At 44.9% G+C, this 22,574-nt stretch overlaps 1 protein-coding gene across 4 annotated transcripts in view; it reads right to left on the bottom strand.

The window, feature by feature from the left end:
* ITGB2 (integrin subunit beta 2) overlaps window positions 1-22,574 on the bottom strand; it is a 98,205-nt gene that overhangs the window by 47,654 nt on the left and 27,977 nt on the right. For all 4 annotated transcript variants that reach the window (XM_084820516.1, XM_084820536.1, XM_084820527.1 and 1 more), the window contains one exon: window positions 2,043-2,103. In XM_084820516.1, the coding sequence (XP_084676642.1) occupies window positions 2,043-2,100 (58 nt within the window). In that variant the 5' untranslated portion in view covers window positions 2,101-2,103. The remainder of the gene's footprint in view (window positions 1-2,042; window positions 2,104-22,574) is intronic.

The raw sequence follows: 22,574 nt of genomic DNA, 5'->3' as shown, positions 1-22,574 counted from the left end.
GGGAAAGGCTGGTATATTGGAACAGTGACGGTTGGTTGCAGATGTTATTGTCCCAGTCTAAGGCAAGAAGCACTGCAGCTATATTCTGTCACCTGCATGCCTTTCTCTCCTCACATTGTAGCCAAGCCCAGTCCTGGGGAAAAGGCTTGCCACAATCCTGATAAGGAGAAGAAAGCGAGAGAATGTGTTGCCCAGGCCATGGGTGTTGAACTTTTAGGTTAGAGGTGCCAAGATAGTGATAAATCAGATTCAAAGGTTTACTTACAAGGCAACTTTATTGGGTAACTTACAGCACACAGGCGTACCCAATGGTTGGATCAGACAGCTTCTCTGAACCACGAGCCATTGGGTCAAACATGTTTTATACAATACATGTTAGCAGTATAACAGCAGCAAGCACCTCCTGGTGTTCATTCCCAGCATAAACTAACAGCTAGGGATGGCGGAGAATTCTGCCATGGACTCCAATGAGTCTGGAGTCCGCGGCAGAATGAAAGACTCACCTCTGCCACCCGGGGGAATCTGCGCCGGCTGGATCCTACCTGCTGCCATCTGTCCACTGTCATCCACTGCTGCCTGTCTTTGGAAACAAATGGCATCTGGCATAGCAGACACCATTTGCGTTCCTGCCTTTTGCCATGATAGGCTACGTAAATCTTTATGTAGCCTATCACAGCAAAGAGCAGGGACACAAATAGTGTCTGCTACGCTGGACGCCATTTGCATGGCAGCGGCCAGAAGTCCGGCTGCAGATGGGCCCGGCCAGCGGCTCCGCAGACTTGCTGCGGAGCAGAGCTGGCCGGGGAGGATTCTGGGGGGAGGGACGGAGCACCTCCCCGCCCCCCAGCGGGATGCCCCAACCGGACAGTTGAGTGGGGTTCGTACACCCCTACTAACAGCATTTGGTTCTCAGCACAGCCACCTGTAAACAAACTTTGCTTCCCAGGCAGAGTGCTTGATAACACTCTCACTCATTAGTATGGAATGTGCTAGGCCGCACTATTGGCCCTTTGAATCATCTTCACATGCTCAGAGGCTGACTAGCAAGGGAACTGCAACAATAATGAACTTACGCAAGCATTATGGATCTCTAGGCCCCTCTAACACTACAAATGACTTGGCTATGCTCCTGGGGCCAATACAGGGAATTGTTTAGAAAATGTAAGGTGTGCTGCTCTGTGGCCAGTTGTTAGCCACCTGTCACTCCTTTTCTTCCTTATATCAAAGTCAGGCCTGGTCTGTATACTGGAAGAATGCACAAGGGGTGAAGGGCAATCTTGGAATGGGGGTTCGTGGGTGCAAAGCACTGTGATAACCATGTCAGCAGTCAGTCCCCTTTCTTATTGGCACCAGGGCCAGTCCTGAGGAGAAGGCTGGCCACGTTGCCACATATCACAATAAATGCTGAGGCTTCAGCTCAGAAAGGCATTGGTCACTTGGATCCAGCTGCCTTCTCAGTCCTGAATCACAGAATGTGCTGCTTTGACTTCATAAGGAGTCCCATCTCCACCCGCCATAAACCAAGCTCTCAGTTGGCAGTAGCTCCAGCTGAGACGCCGTTCCCAGTCCCATGAGGAACCCTTTTCCTGTCTAGGATGTGTCAGAGAAAAAGTGGGCGGAAGGGAAAGAGAAACCTAAAAACAGAGTGTCAGATCCTCTAAACAGAAGAAGATTTGAAACAGATATCAGCAGGCTTTTAAGGAGCCCCACCGGAACCCTGTTCCCTGGCTGCTAGGCAAGTTACGTCTGGTGAGTGGTGGGCCCCTCCAAAAAATAGCCTGCTTAACAGATGACCCTGCCACCTGGCTCCATGGGAGGGGATATCCCAAACGATACCAGCTCACTTGTACCATTCCTCCAGCTAGCTGCAATGCTGATAATTCTCCCACCGAATATATAGAATGGCTACAAAGCAACAGAAAGTTAAGCACACGTAAGTCCATTTATTTCAATGGGCTTAAACAGGCTCTATATAGCATTGTTGTTATCATGACAGCACTGAGACAGAGTGGCAGCACTAGTTCCACATAAAAATGACTCACCTGTTGTCAGGAACAGCAGCCCAGCTCCAAATAGCAAAAAGAAGTGTGTGTGTAACATCTCCTGTGAAGGGTAAATAACACACAATGAAATAACTACACTCAATAACTGCAAGAAGCGTCAAATAGTTTTACTTACTTACTTATTTATTTGTTTGTTTTATTACATTTATATCCCACCTTTTTTCCTCCTTAAGGAACCCAAGGCGGCGTACATAGTCCTCCTCCACTCCATTTTGTCCTCACAACAACAACCCTGTGAGGTAGGTTGGGCTGAGAGTCTGTGACTGGCCCAAAGTCACCCAGTGAGCTTCCATGGCCGAGTGGGGTCTAGAACCTGGATCTCCCAGCTCCCAGTCCAACACTCTAGCCACTGCACCACACTGGCTCTTACTTACAGAAATCTTAAAGTCAAGGATTACATAGTTGAAAGGGATCCTGAATCTCTTTGCAGACATAGGCACTGGGATGCAAGGGCCCCCTGAAAGTTCACTGAGACCTACACCCAACCCATAATAATATTGTAGAGCTGGAAAAGGTGCAGAGAAAGGCAAGTAAAATTATTGGGGGATGGAGCAACTCTCCTATGAGGATAGGTTTCAACATTTGGGGCTTTTGAACTTAGAAAAAAGCTGAGTAAGGGTGTATGATACAGGTGTATAACATTATGCATAATTTGGAGAAAGTGGTTAGGGAGATGTTTTTCTCATAATACTAGAATCTTGGATCATCCAAACAAGCTGAACAGTGAAGATTAATTCAGAAAAGATGAAAGGAAGTACTTTATCACATAACTGAACTACGGAATTCACTTCTACAAGATATGGTGATGACCACCAATGTAAGGCCAAAATAGACATTACTTAAATCTGTATCCAGCACCTATGTCTTTTAAAAATTATTCTAAAATAGGCACAGGGGCCCCAGTCCAGATCTTAAATGTCCCCTATCCCTCACAATATGGTTCCAATCTGGATCAGAGGGCCCTGCACCTACTCTGGACTAAAAGTGGTTGAGGAAAAGATGTATTTGCTAGATACAGATTTAAAGTAATGTCTTTTTTGGCCCTTAGACAGCTTTAAAAGGGGATTATTTATTCACTTATTTAAAATTATTTTTAGCCTGTCTTTAAGGATGAACCCTTTCAAGGCGGCGTAAAAGATTAAAAAACCCACAATGTGGATACAATAAAAACCCATAAGAAATAGTCAATAAAATCCATAAAAACAGAGATTGCCAATAAAAACCAAAACAAATGGAACTTATCAATAAAACCAGCAGCCCAGACATTACAGGAAGGCCAGATTAGATAGATTCATGGTGGATAAAGCCATCAATGGCTATTAGTCATGGTGACTACGTACTACTTGCAGGATCAGATGCAGCATGCATCTGAACACCAGTTGCTGGGATCAACAGTGGGACTGGGCTATTACATTCATGTCCTGCTTTGGGGCTTTTCAGAAGCATATGGAATGCTATTTTGTTTTTTAGAAAATAGAGACTAAATGGAGGGTGTATAAAACAGTAAACAACTTATGGGCCAAAGAGCAGGAAATCTCTCAAATGATAGGTCAATATCATCTTGCCTAATCCCAAATTGGCTCCTCTAAATTTCTTTTTGGACACTTAGGACATTCTGCACAAAGACATACTTACTTCACCATTGGGAGCTGAATGAACGGCACTTGTAAACACTGGAAAAGTGACAATTCCCTAACGCTGTCTTTGTAGTACCTCATAGTCTGGGATGAGCTAATAATGGCAAAATGGATTTACCAATGAAGGATATGCCTGTACACAGAGCTGTGACCTGGGTGTGTCTGTGTGTGGAAATCCAAGCAGAGATTACACATACACCACTCTTAGCTGCTGTGGAAAGTTCCAAGATGGCTCTTCTTCCAAGGTTGCAACAGGAAGAGGGTTGTTGAGGGAGGAAAGGGGTTGTGATGGTGGGTGGGGTGGAAAGAAGGGAGGAGAGAGATGGATCTGCTAGATTCACAAACCTCTCCATTGCCCATCCCGCTCATAGCACAGTAAGTCAGCTAGATGGGCTGAAACGGCTGATCTCAGAACCCTCAATTTAAAGAGTGCCAGTCCTTTTGGACTGCACTCTTAAATTCATAGGCAATAAGAAAGGTAATAGATGGACAATGTATTATGATAAAAGGAACTTTGGCATTGAATATTTATGAACCAAGTACTAACCAAGCTACCTGTTATGAGTTGATACTTAGGCACTTATGAGAGTTTTGAGTAGGGAATATCTTTTTTGGGAGTAACGTTAAATGAGGGGTGCAGAACCTCCAGTCCAAGGGCCAAATCTGGCCCTCCAGTGGTCCCACTCTGGCCCTCTGGGGTTGCCAGAAAGGCCACGCCTCTTCCCCTGGGCCCACCCCTTTCCTCTGTAACAATATGAAGTAACTACTGGGTTCAGCCTGAATGGGTTGTGCTTCCTGAGAGGAACCAGGAAGTAGTTAAAGGCAACACCCACTGCCTCTGGCCTGGGGAAAGAGAAGCCACAACCTGAGACAGTTCTGTAGAAAAGTGACTTTAAGCCATGGCAGCATTGGAGAAAACCTCCCATGTGGACAGGCCCCTTGAAAGGGGAGTTTAATCTCTATGTGGACATTGCAATGGCAGATAAAGAGGAGTCTGTGAAAATGAAACTTCTATATTTGATTGGAGAAAGAGGGAGAGAAATAAGTGAGACATAGTGTGCAAACATTCCCCAAGCATAGTGTAGTTTGGCTACAACATTAGGTTGCTTTGATGCCCACCGCAACCCCAGAAAGAATGAAATGGTAGAAGGATATAGCTTTTTCATGCAGGACCATGCAATGGGGGAAGGCACTGAGGAATATCACACCAGTTTAAAGATATTAGCAGCTAGTTGTAATTTTGGAGATGTCAAAGACTGCTTGATAAGGGACCGGATAATGTGTAGGGTACAGGACAACTCAAGTATGAGAGAGATTGCTGAGAAAAGCAGACTTGACCTTAGAGAAAGGCTTGGAGATTTCATGGGCTCCTGAGTTGTCCAAAGACAAGATTAGAGCTCTGGAAGGACAGGCTGTGGAACTTGTCCATAAAATACAGAAGAGAGGGAGAAATTGGATGTAAGGACAACAGTGAATACCACACAGCAATTCAAGTACCATGTGGGGAAATATGCAAGACAAAAAGAGAGTTGCCCAGCTTATGGGAAGAAATGCCACAACTGAGACAAACTTAACCACTAGTGATGCATCCAAGTATTTATCAAAACAGAGAAAGCCCAAAGCTACAGTACACACTTAAATATGGAGAGTGACAACGAATGTGAAGACATTATGTACTTAACAGATCAAGTAGTAAACATGCAGCAGGAAAAGCCAATGTGACAATATAAACAATTATATGCAACCATGTGCCTGAGGGATAAAGCGTTACCATTCAATTAGACTGGTATAATTAATTAGACTGGTATAATTCAATTAGACTGGTGGCGTCAGCTGCAATATTATCCCCATCCATATTGTGAACTCCAATATTCCATTGGAAGAGACTAATCAACTTTTAAGAATGTATAATCACACTACATCACAACCAGTGGGAAAATGCAAACTCAAAATTTCTAACCCAAAGACAAACAAGAAATACAGGCTAGAGTCTGTGGTTGTAGATAACCAGAGAGCAGTACCACTGTTACGCCGCAAGATGGTCCAGGCTATGAAACTGATAAATGTACAGTTCCAGAACATATTGACAGTGGATAGTGGAGTGATGGAAAATTCAGATGAAGCTAGAATCAAGAAGGGATTCAGAGGGAATTCAGGGATGTGTTTGAGAGAGATGGACACCTAGATGCATTTTACAAACTAGAGATTAATACAAGCATGAAGCCAGTTAAGTTACCTAAGAGGGAAGTACCAGTAACCTTAGTACAGCCTCTGAAAGAAGGGTTGCAAAGTCTACAATGGCAGGGCATTATTCAACCAGTAGAGAGAAGTACAGACTGGATAAACAGTCTGGTGGTGATCTGAAAACCATCAGGGAAACTCAGAGTATGCATAGATCCAAAGCCCTTAAATAAAACACTAAGAAGTCATTTTCTACTGCCCACTATTGAAGATATATTGCCAGATCGGTCAAAAGCAAGACTGCCGCCGCCGCCATTTCCAGTAAAACAAAAACAAAAAAAGTGATAGGCTACGTAAAGATTTACGTAGCCTATCACGGCTAGATTTTAAAAAAATACCGTGATAGGCTACGTAAATCTTTACGTAGCCTATCATGGCTGAGTAAAACAAAACAAAACCGCGCGTACGCAAATGCGTCTACGCTATTTGCGTTCCCCTTATTTTCACTGTAGTCTATGTAAATGTTTACGTAGACTAGACGTGCCAAAATAAGGAACGCAAATGGCGGCGCCCATGGGCGCCGCCATTTGCATACGCGCGGTTTTTTTGTTTTTTGTTTACTCAGCCGTGATAGGCTACGTAAACATTTACGTAGCCTATCACGGCTGACTGCAGGGACGCAAACGGCGGCGGCTACAGCCACTGCCATTTGCAGACCCGGCCAGCCAGGATTCGCGGCGGGAGGGACAGGGCGCCTCCCCCCCGGCCAGAATTTCGGGGGGGGGGAGGGACGGGGTGCCTCCCCCCCTGGCCAGAATTTCGGGGGGAGGGACGGGGCGCTTCCCCCCCACCTCGAATCACATTTCGTCAAAAGGTAAGTGACTTTCGTACATCCCTATCTTCCCTAAAACTGTCTTTTTCTTTGTCCTTTTGCTAATTTAATATTATTTGTCCATTTTTCTAATAACACCGCCATGCTCTGTTGTACCATTCTTTAAGCAAGATTCCTTTTAGATATTTCCATTTGCTGGCTATCAACGACCTAGCTGCAGTTGTTACAAACCTTCTAAGTGTTTTATGTAATAACTTCTCATTATTACCTTGAAATATTCCCAGTAATTCTAATTCTGGTGTTTTTGATATACTTTGTCCTGTTATTTTACTAATTTCTAAAAAAACAAAGTCTAATATTTTCTTCACTTTCCCACATTCCCACCACATGTGTTGTGTAGGGCCTAGTTCTTTACAACCCCTCCAGCAAAATGTATTGTTCTTTGAATTAATATAAGTGCACTGGAGTGAGATACCAGCCTTGTATCATTTTAATAGTTTGTTCCCTGATTTTAGAGGATAGCATTTTAAATGGAACTCTCTGCCAAATTTTATTCCATTCTTCTTCAGTCATCTGAATTTCTGGTTTAGTTCCCAAACTGAGCGCAGGTTTTCAGATGTAGTTGGAGGCACTACACTGCAGTGGTTCTGCTCCTACTTGGATGGCCAATTCCAGAAGGTGGTGCTGGGGGATTATTGCTCTGTGCCATGGCAATTATGCCATGGGGTTCCACAGGGCTCTATTTTATCCCCCATGCTGTTTAACATCTACATGAAACTGCTGGGGGGGGGGGGGTTATCCGGAGGTGTGGGCTGAGGTGCCATCAATATGCAGATGACAGCCAGCTCTATCTCTCTTTCTCATCAAACCCAGGTGAGGCAGTGGCTGTTCTGAATCAGGGCCTGGGCATGGTAATGGACTGGATGAGGGCCAGTAAACTGAAACTCAATCCAGACAAGACAGAGGTAGTGTTAGTGGGTGGTTCGTCTGCCCGGCTAGGTGATATTCCACCTGTTCTGGAGGGGGTTGCACTCCCCCTTAAGGATCATGTTCGTAGTTTGGGGGTGCTTTTGGATCCAGAACTGTCACTTGAGGCACAGGTGAACTCAGTGGCACGGAGCACTTTTTATCTATGGCCTTATCTGGACAGACATAGCCTAGCTACAGTTATCCATGCTCTGATAACTTCTCATCTGGATTACTGCAATGCGATATACGTGGGGCTGCCTTTGAAAACGGTCCAGAAACTTCAGCTGATCCAAAATAGGGCAGCAAAATCGCTAACAGGGGCTGGCCAGCAAGCTCATATTATGCCAGTACTTTTTCAGCTGCACTGGCTGACAGTCCATTTCCGGGCCTGATTCAAAGTGCTGGTATTAATATTCAAAGCCCTTAACGGCTTGGGGACAGGTTATCTGAAGGATCGCCTCCTCCCATATGTCCCTGCCCGGACCTTAAGATCATCCTCAGTGGCCCTTCTCTGTGAGCCCCTGCCAAAGGAAGTGAGGCAGGTGGCTAGTGGAAGGTGGGCTTTTTCTGCTGTGGCACCCCAGCTGTGGAATGAGCTCTGTAGCGAGGTTTGCCTGGCACCTACACTGTATTCTTTCTGGCGCGAGGTGAAGACTTTTTTATTTTCCCAGGAATTTTAGCATTTTAGCTTTCTAAACTTTTAGCTTTGCTGTTTTAAATCTGTATTTTAAACCCCTGCACTGCTGCTAGGTTTTATTCTGGTTGTATTCTTGTACTGTGGTTTTAACGTTCTATATGTTTTATATGGTTTTATTGTGTGCTGTTTGGTTTTAATTTTTGTGAACCACCCAGAGAGCTTCGGCTATTGGGCGGTACAGAAATGAAATAAATAAAAATAAATAAAATTAAAGTAAGAAATCCCATTTTCTCTTAAAAAGACATCAAACATGCAAACTATGGCCCCAAAGGCCCTGAAATAAACAAAAAATCCGTTAGCAAAACCTGGAGTTATTAAAAAAAAATGAGATATTCAATAAAAAACAAAAGAAAGACGTCCCTCTCCTAGGGTGCAGTTGCCTTCTGAGTCAATGACTCCCCTAAACTTTCCTGCCTTTTGATTAGCCTTTTTCCTTCTTTCCAGTTGCCAACTAGAAATTTGATTCTGGGTTGGTGAAAGACATATTAGACTGGAAGAAACCTACACAAACAGTCATTTTTCATAGATTTAGGCAGCTGATGTTACCTAGGCCTTCTCAGAGTACACAGGAACTCCACACCCATGGAGCAGCCAGCTGTTGTAACTTTTTCCCATACCGATCCATTGTTCCACAACCCGACCCCAGCTTTGACCGCATGATTGTTTGCATCTCACACTCCAGGCAGCAAGAATTTCTGCCCTCCAGGAAACACAGGCCTGCTTGTGAACCAAAGTTTTACTCCCGTTCCATTCAATAGTTCCCTTATAAGCCCTCTGTCCCCAACGTGGGTGCCCCTAAAAAGGGACCTGAAGAACAATACTCATCTTCCTCCAGTAGGAGAATCTCACTCCTGAATGCCTAAATAAGGTATTTTCCAAATTACACATAAAACAAAGTAAGCTGTACTGGTCTGTTTCCCGCCTCCCAGCTGAGCACAGCAGAGCAGAGCAGAGCAGAGCAGAGCAAGCTGCTCCAGCTGGTCCAGGGACTACAGAAGCAAACAAGCTCCCAGAGAGCGAGCGACCAGAGCGAGCAAACAGGGGGAGCAAACAGGAGTTGGCCAGGGGAGTTCGACAGGGAAGGTCAAGGGGGAGGCCCCTAACATTTTTTTTTCATTTTTTATTTTATTTTAAACTAACTTTTTTCCATTTATTTGTCTTGTAACACACACTTTCACACAAGTGGGACTCTGCTTTTAACGTCTACTGAGTAGAGGAACAGGCACGGGCTAGTCTAGAAGACTCACAAAGCTAGACACAAAAAGGGAAAAGAGGCTATGGAAGGACAAGACTCTCCAGTGGTGGTGCTGCAAGGTGTGTGAAATGTTTGTTTTCTTGCCTGAGAACAACATGGCCTACACCTGCAACAAGTGCAAGTTGATCACGCTGCTGGAAGAAAAAGTAAGTGGACTGGAGCGGCGACTGTCGACCCTCCAGGGAATAAGAGAACACGAAGAGTTCTTGGACAGAATGGGGGAACTACAGCAGCAAAGGGAAGACCAGAAGCTTGAAGAGCAACAGCAAGATGAGGCAGTGGGAAATGCTGAGGTGAAGAAAAATGGAGTAGAGGATACTCCATGGAAAAGGGTGACAGTTAGGAGAAGAAGAACTAGACGCCACTCTGCACCAGTGGAAGCATTGGAACTATGGAACCGATTCCAGGTACTTGCGGATGAGACTGGAGGACAGCCTGCAGAGGAAGAATCACAGGGGAACCTACATGAGAGTGAGCAAGAGGCTGAAGGTCAGTCAGACAGAGGCGATAAAACCCAGGCCTACAACAACAAGAAGAGTGGTAGTAGTGGGAGACTCCTTGCTGCGTGGGATCGAGACCCAAGTATGTCGCGAAGACCCGTGGACCCGCCAGGTATGTTGTCTCCCGGGAGGACGAATTAGAGACGTGACTGAAAGGTTGCCTGCACTCATAAAGCCCACTGACAGGTATCCCTTTCTTCTCATCCATGTGGGAACAAATGATACCGCCAAGCGGAGCTACGAAGAAATCACGTCAGACTTTGAAGCTCTGGGAAGGAAACTCAAGAACTTTGGGGCCCAGATAGTTTTCTCATCCATCCTTCCAGTAGTTAGAAGAGGGATAGAAAGGCAATGAAAAATACTCCGGGTGAATGACTGGCTACCAAGGTGGTGCCGACGAGAGAGATTTGGATTCTGGGACCACGGGCTATACTTCCTGGAAGATGGGCTGTTGGCAAGGGACGGGTTGCACCTCACAAAGGATGGGAAGAATGTGTTTGGCCACAGCATGAAGAACTTCATCAGGAAGGCTTTAAACTGAATCCTATGGGGAAGGGAGATGTAATGTTGGGGGTAACAATGGACGTAGGCGCATGCACTGCAACGGAGAGAACAGCTCTGATAGCGCCCAATAATAGTCTTCAGACACATGTACGAAGAAAGCCAGACTATGAAGCACATGGTCTTCGATGCTATATACTAATGCCCAGAGTATGGGAAACAAACAGAACGAACTTGAACTCTTAATACAGGAGGGAAATTATGACCTGATAGGTATAACTGAGACTTGGTGGGATGACTCTCATGACTGGAATACAGCAATTGAAGGATATAACTTGTTCAAAAAGAACAGGAGGAACAGAAAGGGAGGTGGGGTTGCACTGTATGTGACAAATACATATCTCTGCACAGAAATACAGGAGGAGGAGCTTGGTAGCCCCTCGAGAGCATCTGGATCAAAATAAATGGAGCAAAGAATAAAAGGAACCTGGTGGTCGGAGTCTACTACCGGCCACCCAACCAAGGAGAAGACGAGGATGAAACTTTTGAAAAGCAACTAGCCAATGTTTTAAGGAAGCATGATGTAGTAGTAATGGGGGACTTCAATTTCCCCGATATTTGTTGGGAAACAAATTCTGCAAAACATGGCCCCTCCAGGAAATTCCTGACTTGTGTGGCAGATAACTTCCTCCTACGGAAAGTAGAGGAAGGAACTAGAGGATCGGCTATCCTTGACTTGATCCTAACCTACAGAGATGACTTAGTGGATAACATAGCAGTTACAGGAACTCTGGGGGAAAGTGACCATGTTGCACTTGAGTTCTTGGTTCTAAGGGAAGCAAAAGCCGAGTGTAGTCAAACGCGTACCCTGGATTTTAGGAAAACTGATTTTAATACACTCAGAACAATGATCAGTAAGGTCCCATGGCAAGCGACGCTAACGAGAAAAGGAGTCCAAGATGGGTGGGAGCTTTTAAAAAAGGAAATTCTCAAGGCAGTATCACAAACAATTCCAACAAGAAGAAAAGGTGGAAGACAACAGAAGAAGCCAATGTGGCTTCACAAAAAGCTTAGGGATGACCTGAAAACAAAAAAGGACACATATAGGAAGGGAAAGAAGGCCAAGTAACAAAGGAAGAGTACAGGCAGGTAGCACAGAATTGCAGGGATAGCGTCAGGAAGGCTAAAGCTGAGAACGAGCTGAGGTTAGCGAGGGATGCTAAAAACAACAAAAAGGCTTTCTTCAGCTACGTGCATAGTAAAAGGCAGAGGAAAGAAATGGTTGTTCAGCTATTAAATAAGGATGGCGAAATGATAACAGATGACAAAGAAAAGGCAGAGGTGCTCAATTCCTACTTTGGCTCAGTCTTCTCCCAAAAGAGGGTCTATGACCCCCCCTGGCAAAGGCGAAGGACAGGCTGAAGGGGCAGGATTGCAGCTTGGGATCGATAGGCATATGGTCAAGGAACACCTAATTACTTTGAATGAGTTCAAATCTCCAGGGTCAGATGAACTGCATCCTATAGGAATAAAGGAACTGGCAGAAGAACTCTCAGAACCACTGTCTATTCTCTTTGAGAAATCATGGAGGACAGGGGAAGTGCCAGATGACTGGAGGAGGGCTAATGTTGTCCCTATCTTCAAAAAGGGTAAAAAGGAGGAACCTGGGAACTACAGACCAGTCAGTCTGACATCAATCCCTGGGAAAATTCTGGAGCAGATCATAAAGCAATCCATCTGGAAGCACCTTGAAAACAATGCCATGATTACTCAAAGCCAACATGGATTTGTCAAAAACAAGTCCTGCCAGACAAATCTGATCTCATTTTTGGATCAAGTAAACCTCCCTTGTGGACCGTGGGAATGCTGTAGACATCATATACCTCGACTTCAGCAAAGCTTTCGACCAAGTGCCCCATGATATCCTGATGAGCAAACTAGCTCAAAGTGGGCTAGATGAAACAATGATCCAGTGGATCCACAGTTGGCTACAGAATAGGACTCAAAAAGTGCTTATCAATGGGACGTTCTCAAACTGGGGAGCGGTAACGAGTGGGGGTACTGCAGGGCTCAGTCCTGGGCCCAGTGCTCTTCAACATTTGTATTAATGACTTGGAGGAGGAGGTGCAGGGAATGCTGATCAAATCTGCAGAAGATACAAAATTGGGCGGGATAGCTAATACTTTGGAAGACAGAAACAACATTCAAAGTGATCTGGATAGACTGGAGCGCTGGGCAGAAAACAACAGAATGACATTTAATAGGGATAAATGCCACGTTCTGCACCTAGGAAAAAGAAACCAAATGCACAGTTACAAGATGGGGGATACGTGGCTCAACAATACTACAAGCGAGAAAGATGTTGGAATTGTTGTCGATCACAAGCTGAATAGAGCCAACAATGTGATGTGGCTGCAAAAAAGGCAAATGCTCTTTTGGGCTGCATTCATAGAAGCATCACTTCCAAATCCCGGGAAGTACTAGTTCCCCTCTACTCAGCACTGGTTAGGCCTCATCTGGAGTACTGTGTCCAGTTCTGGGCACCACACTGGAAGAAGGATGCAGACAAACTGGAGAGGGTTCAGAGGAGGGCAACCAAGATGATCAGGGGACTGGAAACAAAGCCCTATGAAGAGAGACTGAAAGAACTGGGCATGCTTAGCCTTGAGAAGAGAAGACTGAGGGGAGATACGATAGCACTGTTCAAGTACTTGAAAGGTTGTCACAGAGAAGAAGGCCAGGATCTCTTCTCGATCATCCCAGAGTGCAGGACACGGAATAATGGGCTCAAGTTACAGGAAGCCAGATTCCGGCTGAACATCAGGAAAAACTTCCTGACTGTAAGAGCAATACGACAATGGAACCAATGACCTAGGGAGGTGGTGGGCTCTCCCACGCTGGAGGCGTTCGAGACGAGGCTGGACAGCCATCTGTCAGGGATGCTCTGACTTGGATTCCTGCACTGAGCAGGGGGTTGGACTCGATGGCCTTGTAGGCCCCTTCCAACCCTACTATTCTATGATTCTATGATTCCTTCAGAAAAACTCTTCCACTCCATCGTAACACTTTAGCCATTTTGCGACTTAGACTTCATGACTTCAACATCAAGTCGGGCACCAACCCCACCCCCACCCCACGTTTTTTGGTAACGTATTGCTGATGAAGAGATCTGGAGAGCATACAAATTTTCCCATAATTTTGTGCATATCTGGCTGGTCCGAAGGGAGATATTGCTTGATCGTGGAGTTTTAGTTTTTTTCTTATGGCCGGCACGGCTTACATTTGTGTTATTGCGATTCCTACTAGAGAACAGGCCTGGCATTGCAGGAGTTGGAGTAGTCCTTAGAGTAGTCCTGATGCAGTAAAGCCTTCAGGAAAAATTACACAGCTGTCAGAGGTGGGCACACTGTGACTGCCCCATCTGAGTGAAGCCACGCCCACTGGCACCCCTAGACACAGCCCCTGCCATGGTGTGCCTCTACAGCCCCCCGAGGAAGGGGTTGTCCAGTCCATTCCCCTGCGGGGGCTGCCTCACTCAGAGGGGAGTGAAGTACAGGGCACAAAGTCTCCCTCCAGGCCCAATGGACAGGCTGCAAATAGCATCTACCTCCTGCTGTGCTAATAGTCCAGTCTTATGCAGAATTAGGCATGCTTAAGCCCACTGAAATCAGTGGGCCTAGATGTCCCTAACGTTGTGTGAGTTCATGCTGTAAGCCTTCCCAAACAGCACACAGCAACCCTTACAGCCATGCCTCCAGTGACTCCCACCATTCATGAAGCAACATGCCAACAACACCCCTACATTTGCCATGCATGCGCTGCTGGAGGAAAGGGGCTGCAGCTCAGTGACAGAGCACATGCTTTGTGTTCAGGAAGTCCTAGGCTGAATTCCCTTGCCCAGGCAGGGCTGGAAAAGCTGCAGTGGAAAGCAGAAGCTGGTCAGTGTCGACAAGTCCATACTTGCCCAGTTATTTAGAAGATACTTTTGTGGTCTTGTAATGGAAACTCTTGCATGCACAGGCTATACTGCAGCACCCAAAACGGCTTCCATGAACTGGAACTAAAATATTGGCTGTAAGCAAATGGTAAGCCAGAATTGCCCCGGTTTGTCTCTACTCTAACTAGCCAGAGTTTGAAGCATGGATTCGTGGTTCACTTCTGGATTCTGGCTTGGAGCAATTGGGCAGCCTGTACCAACATGCTTGCTTGTTACTGATAGGCCAGAATTCTTAGCAATTCTGGCCCACAGTTTTATGCAAAGTGGGCAAGTGACTTTGATTCCTGATATTGAGATCTCAAGTGATGCTGAATTCAGCACATCCCTAAGTAAGCCCTTTCAGTAACAGGTTATGTGTGCTGTTGAAAATGCAGCCCCCACCTAAAATATTTCTTGCCTTCTTTTATACCAGTGAGGAAGGGCCCATTCTCTTGAGCCCCTAGATGGAACCCTATTGCTTGAATCATGTAAAAAAGAATCATCTTTTTTGCATGGCAGACCTTCCTAAGGAGTAATGGGCTGCTGTTGGGGACTTCTGACTTCTTTGCTTGGACCAGGAAACTGCACCGGTCCTGTTCTCCATTTACAGTGCTGGCCGGTTGCTTTCAGGACAAATGAGGGTCCTGAGGATTGTGCTCAGGACCAATGGGACACTACCTTTTTGTTTTTAGATGAACTTTTATTTTCTTCATAGACTTATAACCTGACAAACAGGTCTGTGGTTCTGTTTTCTTGGTTTGCTCGATTTTAGCCGGTGCATCCCCAGCACTGAGAGGAACTCGTACCACCAGCTAAGGGCGCAATCCTAACTAGATTGAAGGCGACCGCCTATCCTAAGCAAGGCAGGAGAGGTATGGGGGGATCGTTCCCTCCACGCCTCTCCTGCCCTATAATGTGCATTTTCACATATGTGGCTGTTTAGGCATGGGACTTCGGAGCGGGGTGGTGGGGAAGACCGAACGATGCATAGGAAGCATCATACAGGGACTTCTGCATTCCCCACCCCCAAGAATGTCCCCTTTTGCCCCATTCCACACTGCTTTTCCAAGCGCAGAGCCTGGAGATGACCTGCGCTGCCTACAAGGCAGCAGGAGAGGGAGTGGTGAGGTGGTTTTCTGGGAACTGACCTCAGAGTGCAGGGTCTGAGGTCGGTTCCTGGAAACTGAACAATCCTAGGGCAATCTAGCCACTGTCTAGCAGTCATAGGATTGCGCCCTAAAAAGATTTGTGAGAGAGGAGTTCTTGAAGAATGGGATAGGTTTTAAAAAATAGTCCAAATATTTCATTGCCTTGTTGCGGTGAAGGGGCTTGCGTAACTCAGTGAAGCCACAAACTATGCCGTGCAGGGCCACCAAGACGGACAGGTCATGGCGGAGAGTTCTGACAAAATGTGGTCCACTGGAGAAGGAAATGGCAACCCACTCCAGTATTCTTGCTGAGAAAACCCCATGGAACATATCACAAGGCTAAAAGAGATGACGCTGGAAGATGAGCCCCTCAGGTTGGAAGGTGTCCAATATACTACTGGGGAAGAGCAGAGAGTATTTCCAAGTAGCTCCAGAAAGAGTGAAGCGGCTGGGCCAAAGTTGAAAGGACACTCAGCTGTGGGTGCGTCTGGTGGTGAAAAGAAAACCCGATGCTGTAAAGAACAATATTGTTTAGGAACCTGGAATGTAAGATCAATAAATCAAGGTAAGCTGGAGGTGGTCGAACTTGATATGGCAAGATTGAACATCGACATCTTGGGAATCAGCAAACTAAAATGGACAAGCATGGGCGAATTTAATTCAGGTGACCATTATATCTACTACTGTGGGCAATAATCCCTTAGAAGAAATGGAGTAGCACTCGTAGTCAACAAAAGGGTAGGAAAAGCAGAACTGGGGTACAATCTCAAAAACGATAGAATGATCTCAGTACGAATTCAAGGCAAACCATTCAACATCACAGTAATTCAAGTCTATGCCCCTACCACTGAGGCCGAAGAAACTGAGGCTGATTGGTTCTATGAAGACCTACAACACCTTCTAGAACTAGCACCAAGAAAAGATGTCCTTTTCATCATAGGGGATTGGAATGCTAAAGTAGGAAGTCAAGAAATCACTGGGATAACAGGCAAGCAAGGCCTTGGTGTACAAAATGAAGCAGGACAAAGGCTAAGAGAGTTTTGCAAAGAGAACACGCTGACCATAGCAAACACTCTTTTCCAACACCACAAAAGGCGACTCTACTCATGGACATCACCAGATGGTCAATATTGAAATCAGATAGATTTTGTACTTTGCAGCCAAAGATGGAAAAGCTCTATACAGTCAGTAAAAACAGGACCTGGAGCTGACTGTGGCTCAGATCATGAGCTTCTTACTGCAAAAATTTGGCTTAAATTGAAGAACGTAGGGAAAACCACTAAACCATTCAGGCATTACCTAAATCATATCCCTGATGAATATGCAGTGGAGGTGAGGAATAGATTTAAGGGATTAGACCTGATAGACAGAGTGCCTGAGGAACTATGGACGGAGGTCCGTAACATTGTTCTGGAGGCTGCAACCCAATCCATCCCAAAGAAAAAGAAATGCAAGAAAGCAAAGTGGTTGTCTGATGAGGCTTTACAAGTAGCTGAGGAAAGAAGGGAAGCGAAAAGCAAGGGAGAAAGGGGAAGATATATCCAACTGAATGCAGAGTTCCAGAGAACAGCAAGGAGAGAAAAGAAGGCCTTCTTAAATGAACAATGCAAAGAAATCGAGGAAAACAATAGAATGGGAAAGACCAGAGATCTTTTCAAGAAAATCGGAGATCTCAAGGGAACGGTTTGTGCAAAGACGGGCACAAATAATGCATGATAAAGGACAAAGAAGGCAGGGACCTAACAGAAGCAGATGAGATTAAGAAGAGGTGGAAAGAATACACAGAAGAACTATACAGGAAAGATCTTAATGTCCCTGATAGCCACGATAGTGCAGTCACTGAACTTGAGCTGGACATCCTCGAGAGTGAAGTCAAGTGGGCCTTAGGAAGCATTACTAACAACAAAGCTAGTGGAGATAACAGTATTCCAGCTGAGCTATTTAAAATCCTAAAAGATGATGCTGTTAAAGTGCTAAACTCAATATGCCAACAAATTTGGAACACTCAACAGTGGCCACAAGACTGGAAAAGGTCAGTTTACATTCCAATTCCAAAGAAGGGCAATGCCAAAGAGTGTTCAAACTACCGTACAATTGCGCTCATTTCACATGCCAGCAAGGTGATGCTCAAAATCCTACAAGCTAGGCTTCAGCAGTATGTGAACCGAGAACTACTGGAAGTACAAGCTGAGTTTCGAAGAGGCAGAGGAACTAGAGATCAAATCACCAACATTCGCTGGATCATGGAGAAAGCAAGAGAATTCCAGAAAAACATCTATTTCTGCTTCATTGACTATGCTAAAGCCTTTGATTGTGTGGATCACAACAAACTGTGGCAAATTCTGAAAGAGACAGGAGTACCAGACCACCTTACCTGTCTCCTGAGAAACCTGTACGAGGGTCAAGAAGCAACAGTAAGAACCAGACATGGAACAACCGATTGGTTCAAAATTGGGAAAGGAGTATGACAAGGCTGCATATTGTCGCCCTGCTTATTTAACTTATATGCAGAGTACATCATGAGAAACGCTGGGTTGGATGAATCACAGGTTGGAATTAAGATTGCCGGGAGAATTATCAACAACCTCACATACGCAGATGATACCACCCTAATGGCAGAAAGCGAAGAGGATCTAAAGAGCCTCCTGTTGAGGGTGAAAGTGGAGAGTGCAAAAGCTGGTCTGAAACTCAGCATTAAAAAAACGAAGATCATGGCACCTGGCCCCATCACTTCCTGGCATATAGAAGGGGAAGAAATGGAAGCAGTGTCATATTTTATTTTCTTGGGCTCCAAGATCACTGCAGACGGTGACTGTAACCATGAAATTAAAAGACGCTTGCTGCTTGGGTGGAAAGCTATGGCAAACCTAGACAGCATAGTAAGAAGCAGAGACATCACCTTGCCGTCAAAGGTTCATATAATCAAAGCTATGGTTTTCCCAGTAGTAACGTATGGCTGTGAGAGCTGGACTATAAGGAAGGCTGAGTGCTGAAGAATCGATGCTTTCGAACTGTGGTGCTGGAGAAGACTCTTATGAGTCCCCTGGACTGCAAGGAGGTCAAATCAGTCCATCCTAAAGGAAATCAACCCTGACTGCTTATTGGAAGGACAGATACTGAAGCTGAAGCTCAAATATTTTGGCCACCTAATGCGAAGAGAAAACTCACTGGGAAAGACCCTGATGCTGGGAAAGATTGAAGGCAAAAGGAGAAGGGGACGCAGAGGATGAGATGGCTAGATAGCATCACCGCTGCAATGAATATGAACTTGAGCACACTCCGGGAGAGAGTGGAGGACAGGAAGGCCTGGCGTGCTATGGTACATGGGGTCACGAAGAGTCAGACACGACTTAACGACTGAACAACAACATATACTGCAACCAGTTTAAAATTGGGGGTAGTTTGAAAAGTCAGAAGCAGTATAATATTTTAAGGTTTAAAGATATTTGAAGGGAGATATTTAAGCAGAACTGAAATTGGATGGATGGATGGATAGATAGATAGATAGATAGATAGATAGATAGATAGATAGATAGATAATAAAGCTTTTATTGTTTCAACCAATGGTTACAACAAAGATACAAAAATAGATGAATAAAAATCAGATAAAACATATGTTATAATCATTCTGCAAGGTAAATTTTTTTATAGCTTTGGGTTCCAAGGGCAAAATTGGCCAGCACCAGGGGAACTGTGTTATTATGACATGAAAAAAAAAAAAAGTCTCTGAATCAGACCAGATGAACTCTTTCCTCAAGAAATGGATCTAGATACTTGGAACGAAACTGGGAAAAGATAGGGCAATAAAACAGATAATGAGGCAGGTCATTCACTTCGCCACTACAACAAGGGCAACATCTGGAGGCATAAGGCATTTTATTAAAACGTCCTTCCAAAACTGCAGTTTTCATCTGCTGCATCCTTAGTCGTGTTAAAGCTGATCTGAGACTGGGATTAGAAATAAGAGTCAAATAACTTTCACATTCAAAATTATTCTTGGTCTTAGCAAACCAGGGTGCTATGTTGTTACTGGAAACTGCACAAAGGTCCAGTTAGGTAGAGACACTATAAACCGTCTCCTTAAAAACTGCTTACTGTGGACTATATTTAAGATAGTGAAATACTGGATAGAGGAGCCATAATAATAAATTTGGGAAATTAATATCTGATTAATACATCTGTTGTTGTTGTTGTTGTTGTTGTTCAGTCGTTCAGTCGTGTCCGACTCTTCGTGACCCCATGGACCATAGCACGCCAGGCCTTCCTGTCCTGCGCTCTCTCCCGGAGCGTGCTCAAGTTCATATTCATTGCATCAGTGATGCTATCTAGCCATCTCATCCTCTGCCGTCCCCTTCTCCTTTGGCCTTCAGTCTTTCCCAGCATCAGGGTCTTTTCCAGGGAGTTTTCTCTTCGCATTAGGTGGCCAAAATATTGGAGCTTCAGCTTCATTATCTGTCCTTCCAATGAGCACTCAGGGTTGATTTCCTTTAGGATGGACTGATTTGACCTCCTTGCAGTCCAGGGGACTCGTAAGAGTCTTCTCCAGCACCACAGTTCGAAAGCATCAATTCTTCGGCGCTCAGCCTTCCTTATAGTCCAGCTCTCACAGCCATACATTACTACTGGGAAAACCATAGCTTTGATTAGACGGACCTTTGTCGGCAAGGTGATGTCTCTGCTTCTTACTATGCTGTCTAGGTTGGCCATAGCTTTCCTCCCAAGCAGCAAGCGTCTTTTAATTTCATGGCTACAGTCACCGTTTGCGGTGATCTTGGAGCCCAAGAAAGTAAAATCTGTCACTGCTTCCATTTCTTCCCCTTCTATATGCCAGGAAGTGATGGGGCCAGATGCCATGATCTTCGTTTTTTTAATGTTGAGTTTCAAACCAGCTTTTGCACTCTCCTCTTTCACCCTCAACAAGAGGCTCTTTAGATCCTCTTCGCTTTCTGCCATTAGGGTGGTATCGTCTGCATATCGGAGGTTGTTGATAATTCTCCCAGCAATCTTAATTCCGACCTCTGATTCATCCAACCCGGCATTTCTCATGATGTACTCTGCATATAAATTAAATAAGCAGGGTGACAATATGCAGCCTTGTCGTACTCCTTTCCCAATTTTGAACCAACCGGTTGTTCCATGTCTGGTTCTTACTGTTGCTTCTTGACCCTCGTACAGGTTTCTCAGGAGACAGGTAAGGTGGTCTGGTACTCCCATCACTTTAAGAATTTGCCACAGTTTGTTGTGATCCACACAATCAAAGGCTTTAGCGTAGTCAATGAAGCAGAAATAGACGTTTTTATGGAATTTTCTTGCTTTCTCCATGATGCAGCGAATGTTGGCGATTTGATCTCTAGTTCCTCTGCCTCTTCTAAACCCAGCTTGTACTTCCGGTAGTTCTCGGTTCGCATACTGCTGAAGCCTAGCTTGTAGGATTTTGAGCATCACCTTGCTGGCATGTGAAATGAGCGCAATTGTGCGGTAGTTTGAACACTCTTTGGCGTTGCCCTTCTTTGGAATTGGAATGTAAACTGACCTTTTCCAGTCTTGTGGCCACTGTTGAGTGTTCCAGATTTGTTGGCATATTGAATGCAGCACTTTAACAGCATCATCTTTTAGGATTTTAAATAGCTCGGCTGGAATACTGTCATCTCCGCTAGCTTTGTTGTTACTAATGCTTCCTAAGGCCCACTTGACTTCACTCTCGAGGATGTCCGGCTCAAGTTCAGTGACCGCACTATCATGGCTATCAGGGACATTCAGATCTTTCCTGTATAGTTCTTCTGTGTATTCTTGCCACCTCTTCTTAATCTCATCTGCTTCTGTTAGGTCCCTGCCTTCTTTGTCCTTTATCATGCCCGTCTTTGCACAAAACGTTCCCTTGAGATCTCCAATTTTCTTGAAGAGATCTCTAGTCTTTCCCATTCTGTTGTTTTCCTCGATTTCTTTGCATTGTTCATTTAAGAAGGCCTTCTTGTCTCTCCTTGATATTCTCTGGAACTCTGCATTCAGTTGGGTATATCTTCCCCTTTCTCCCTTGCTTTTCACTTCCCTTCTTTCGTGAGCTACTTGTAAAGCCTCATCAGACAGCCACTTTGCTTTCTTGCATTTCTTTTTCTTTGGGATGGATTTCGTTGCTGCCTCCTGAACAATGTTACGGACCTCCGTCCATAGTTCCTCAGGCACTCTGTCTATCAGGTCTAATCTCTGAAATCTATTCCTCACCTCCACTGTATATTCATCAGGGATATGATTTAGGTCATACCTGAACGGTTTAGTGGTTTTCCCGACGTTCTTCAATTTAAGCCGAAATACATCTCTACCATTTATAAAAGTTCCTGTACTGATGAAGCTTTGCAATTTACCCTTAGTTGGGATATTCTTAGATAGTTGGTCTAAGGGGCCTGTTTTAAGTTCAACTCCACCAGAATACCAACCAGCAGGTCGATAAATGCAGTGTTTAAAGACTTTTGAATCCTAGCTCTTGAAGGTCCCAGAGATAGAGCTGGGGAAGTATTTATAAAATGCCTATTAATTCCTATACCCTTCCTTGCCAATAGATCTCTGGCACTATATATTTCAGCCGCTATATTTCTTCGTGCAAAGATTACAGGCACTTCTACGCCAGCATAAAATCCTGCATTTAAAACGGGGCTTTCTGCTTCTGTTTTAAATGCAGGATCACAACTGACTCATTTACAAGTGTTCCCCTTTCCCCCCTCCCCTTCCCCCCTCCTTCTCCCCATCTCGGAGTCTTCCATATCTTAAATTGATCTCACTCCTCTTCTTGTCGCTTTTACCTTTTTCACGGAGGAAAC

Source organism: Heloderma suspectum, chromosome 1, assembly GCF_057233095.1.
Source record: "Heloderma suspectum isolate Gila_16-S chromosome 1, 16-S_ref, whole genome shotgun sequence".
NCBI lineage: Eukaryota > Metazoa > Chordata > Lepidosauria > Squamata > Helodermatidae > Heloderma > Heloderma suspectum.
Note: the sequence above shows the minus strand (reverse complement) of the source record. Positions and strands in the feature narration are given on the sequence as shown.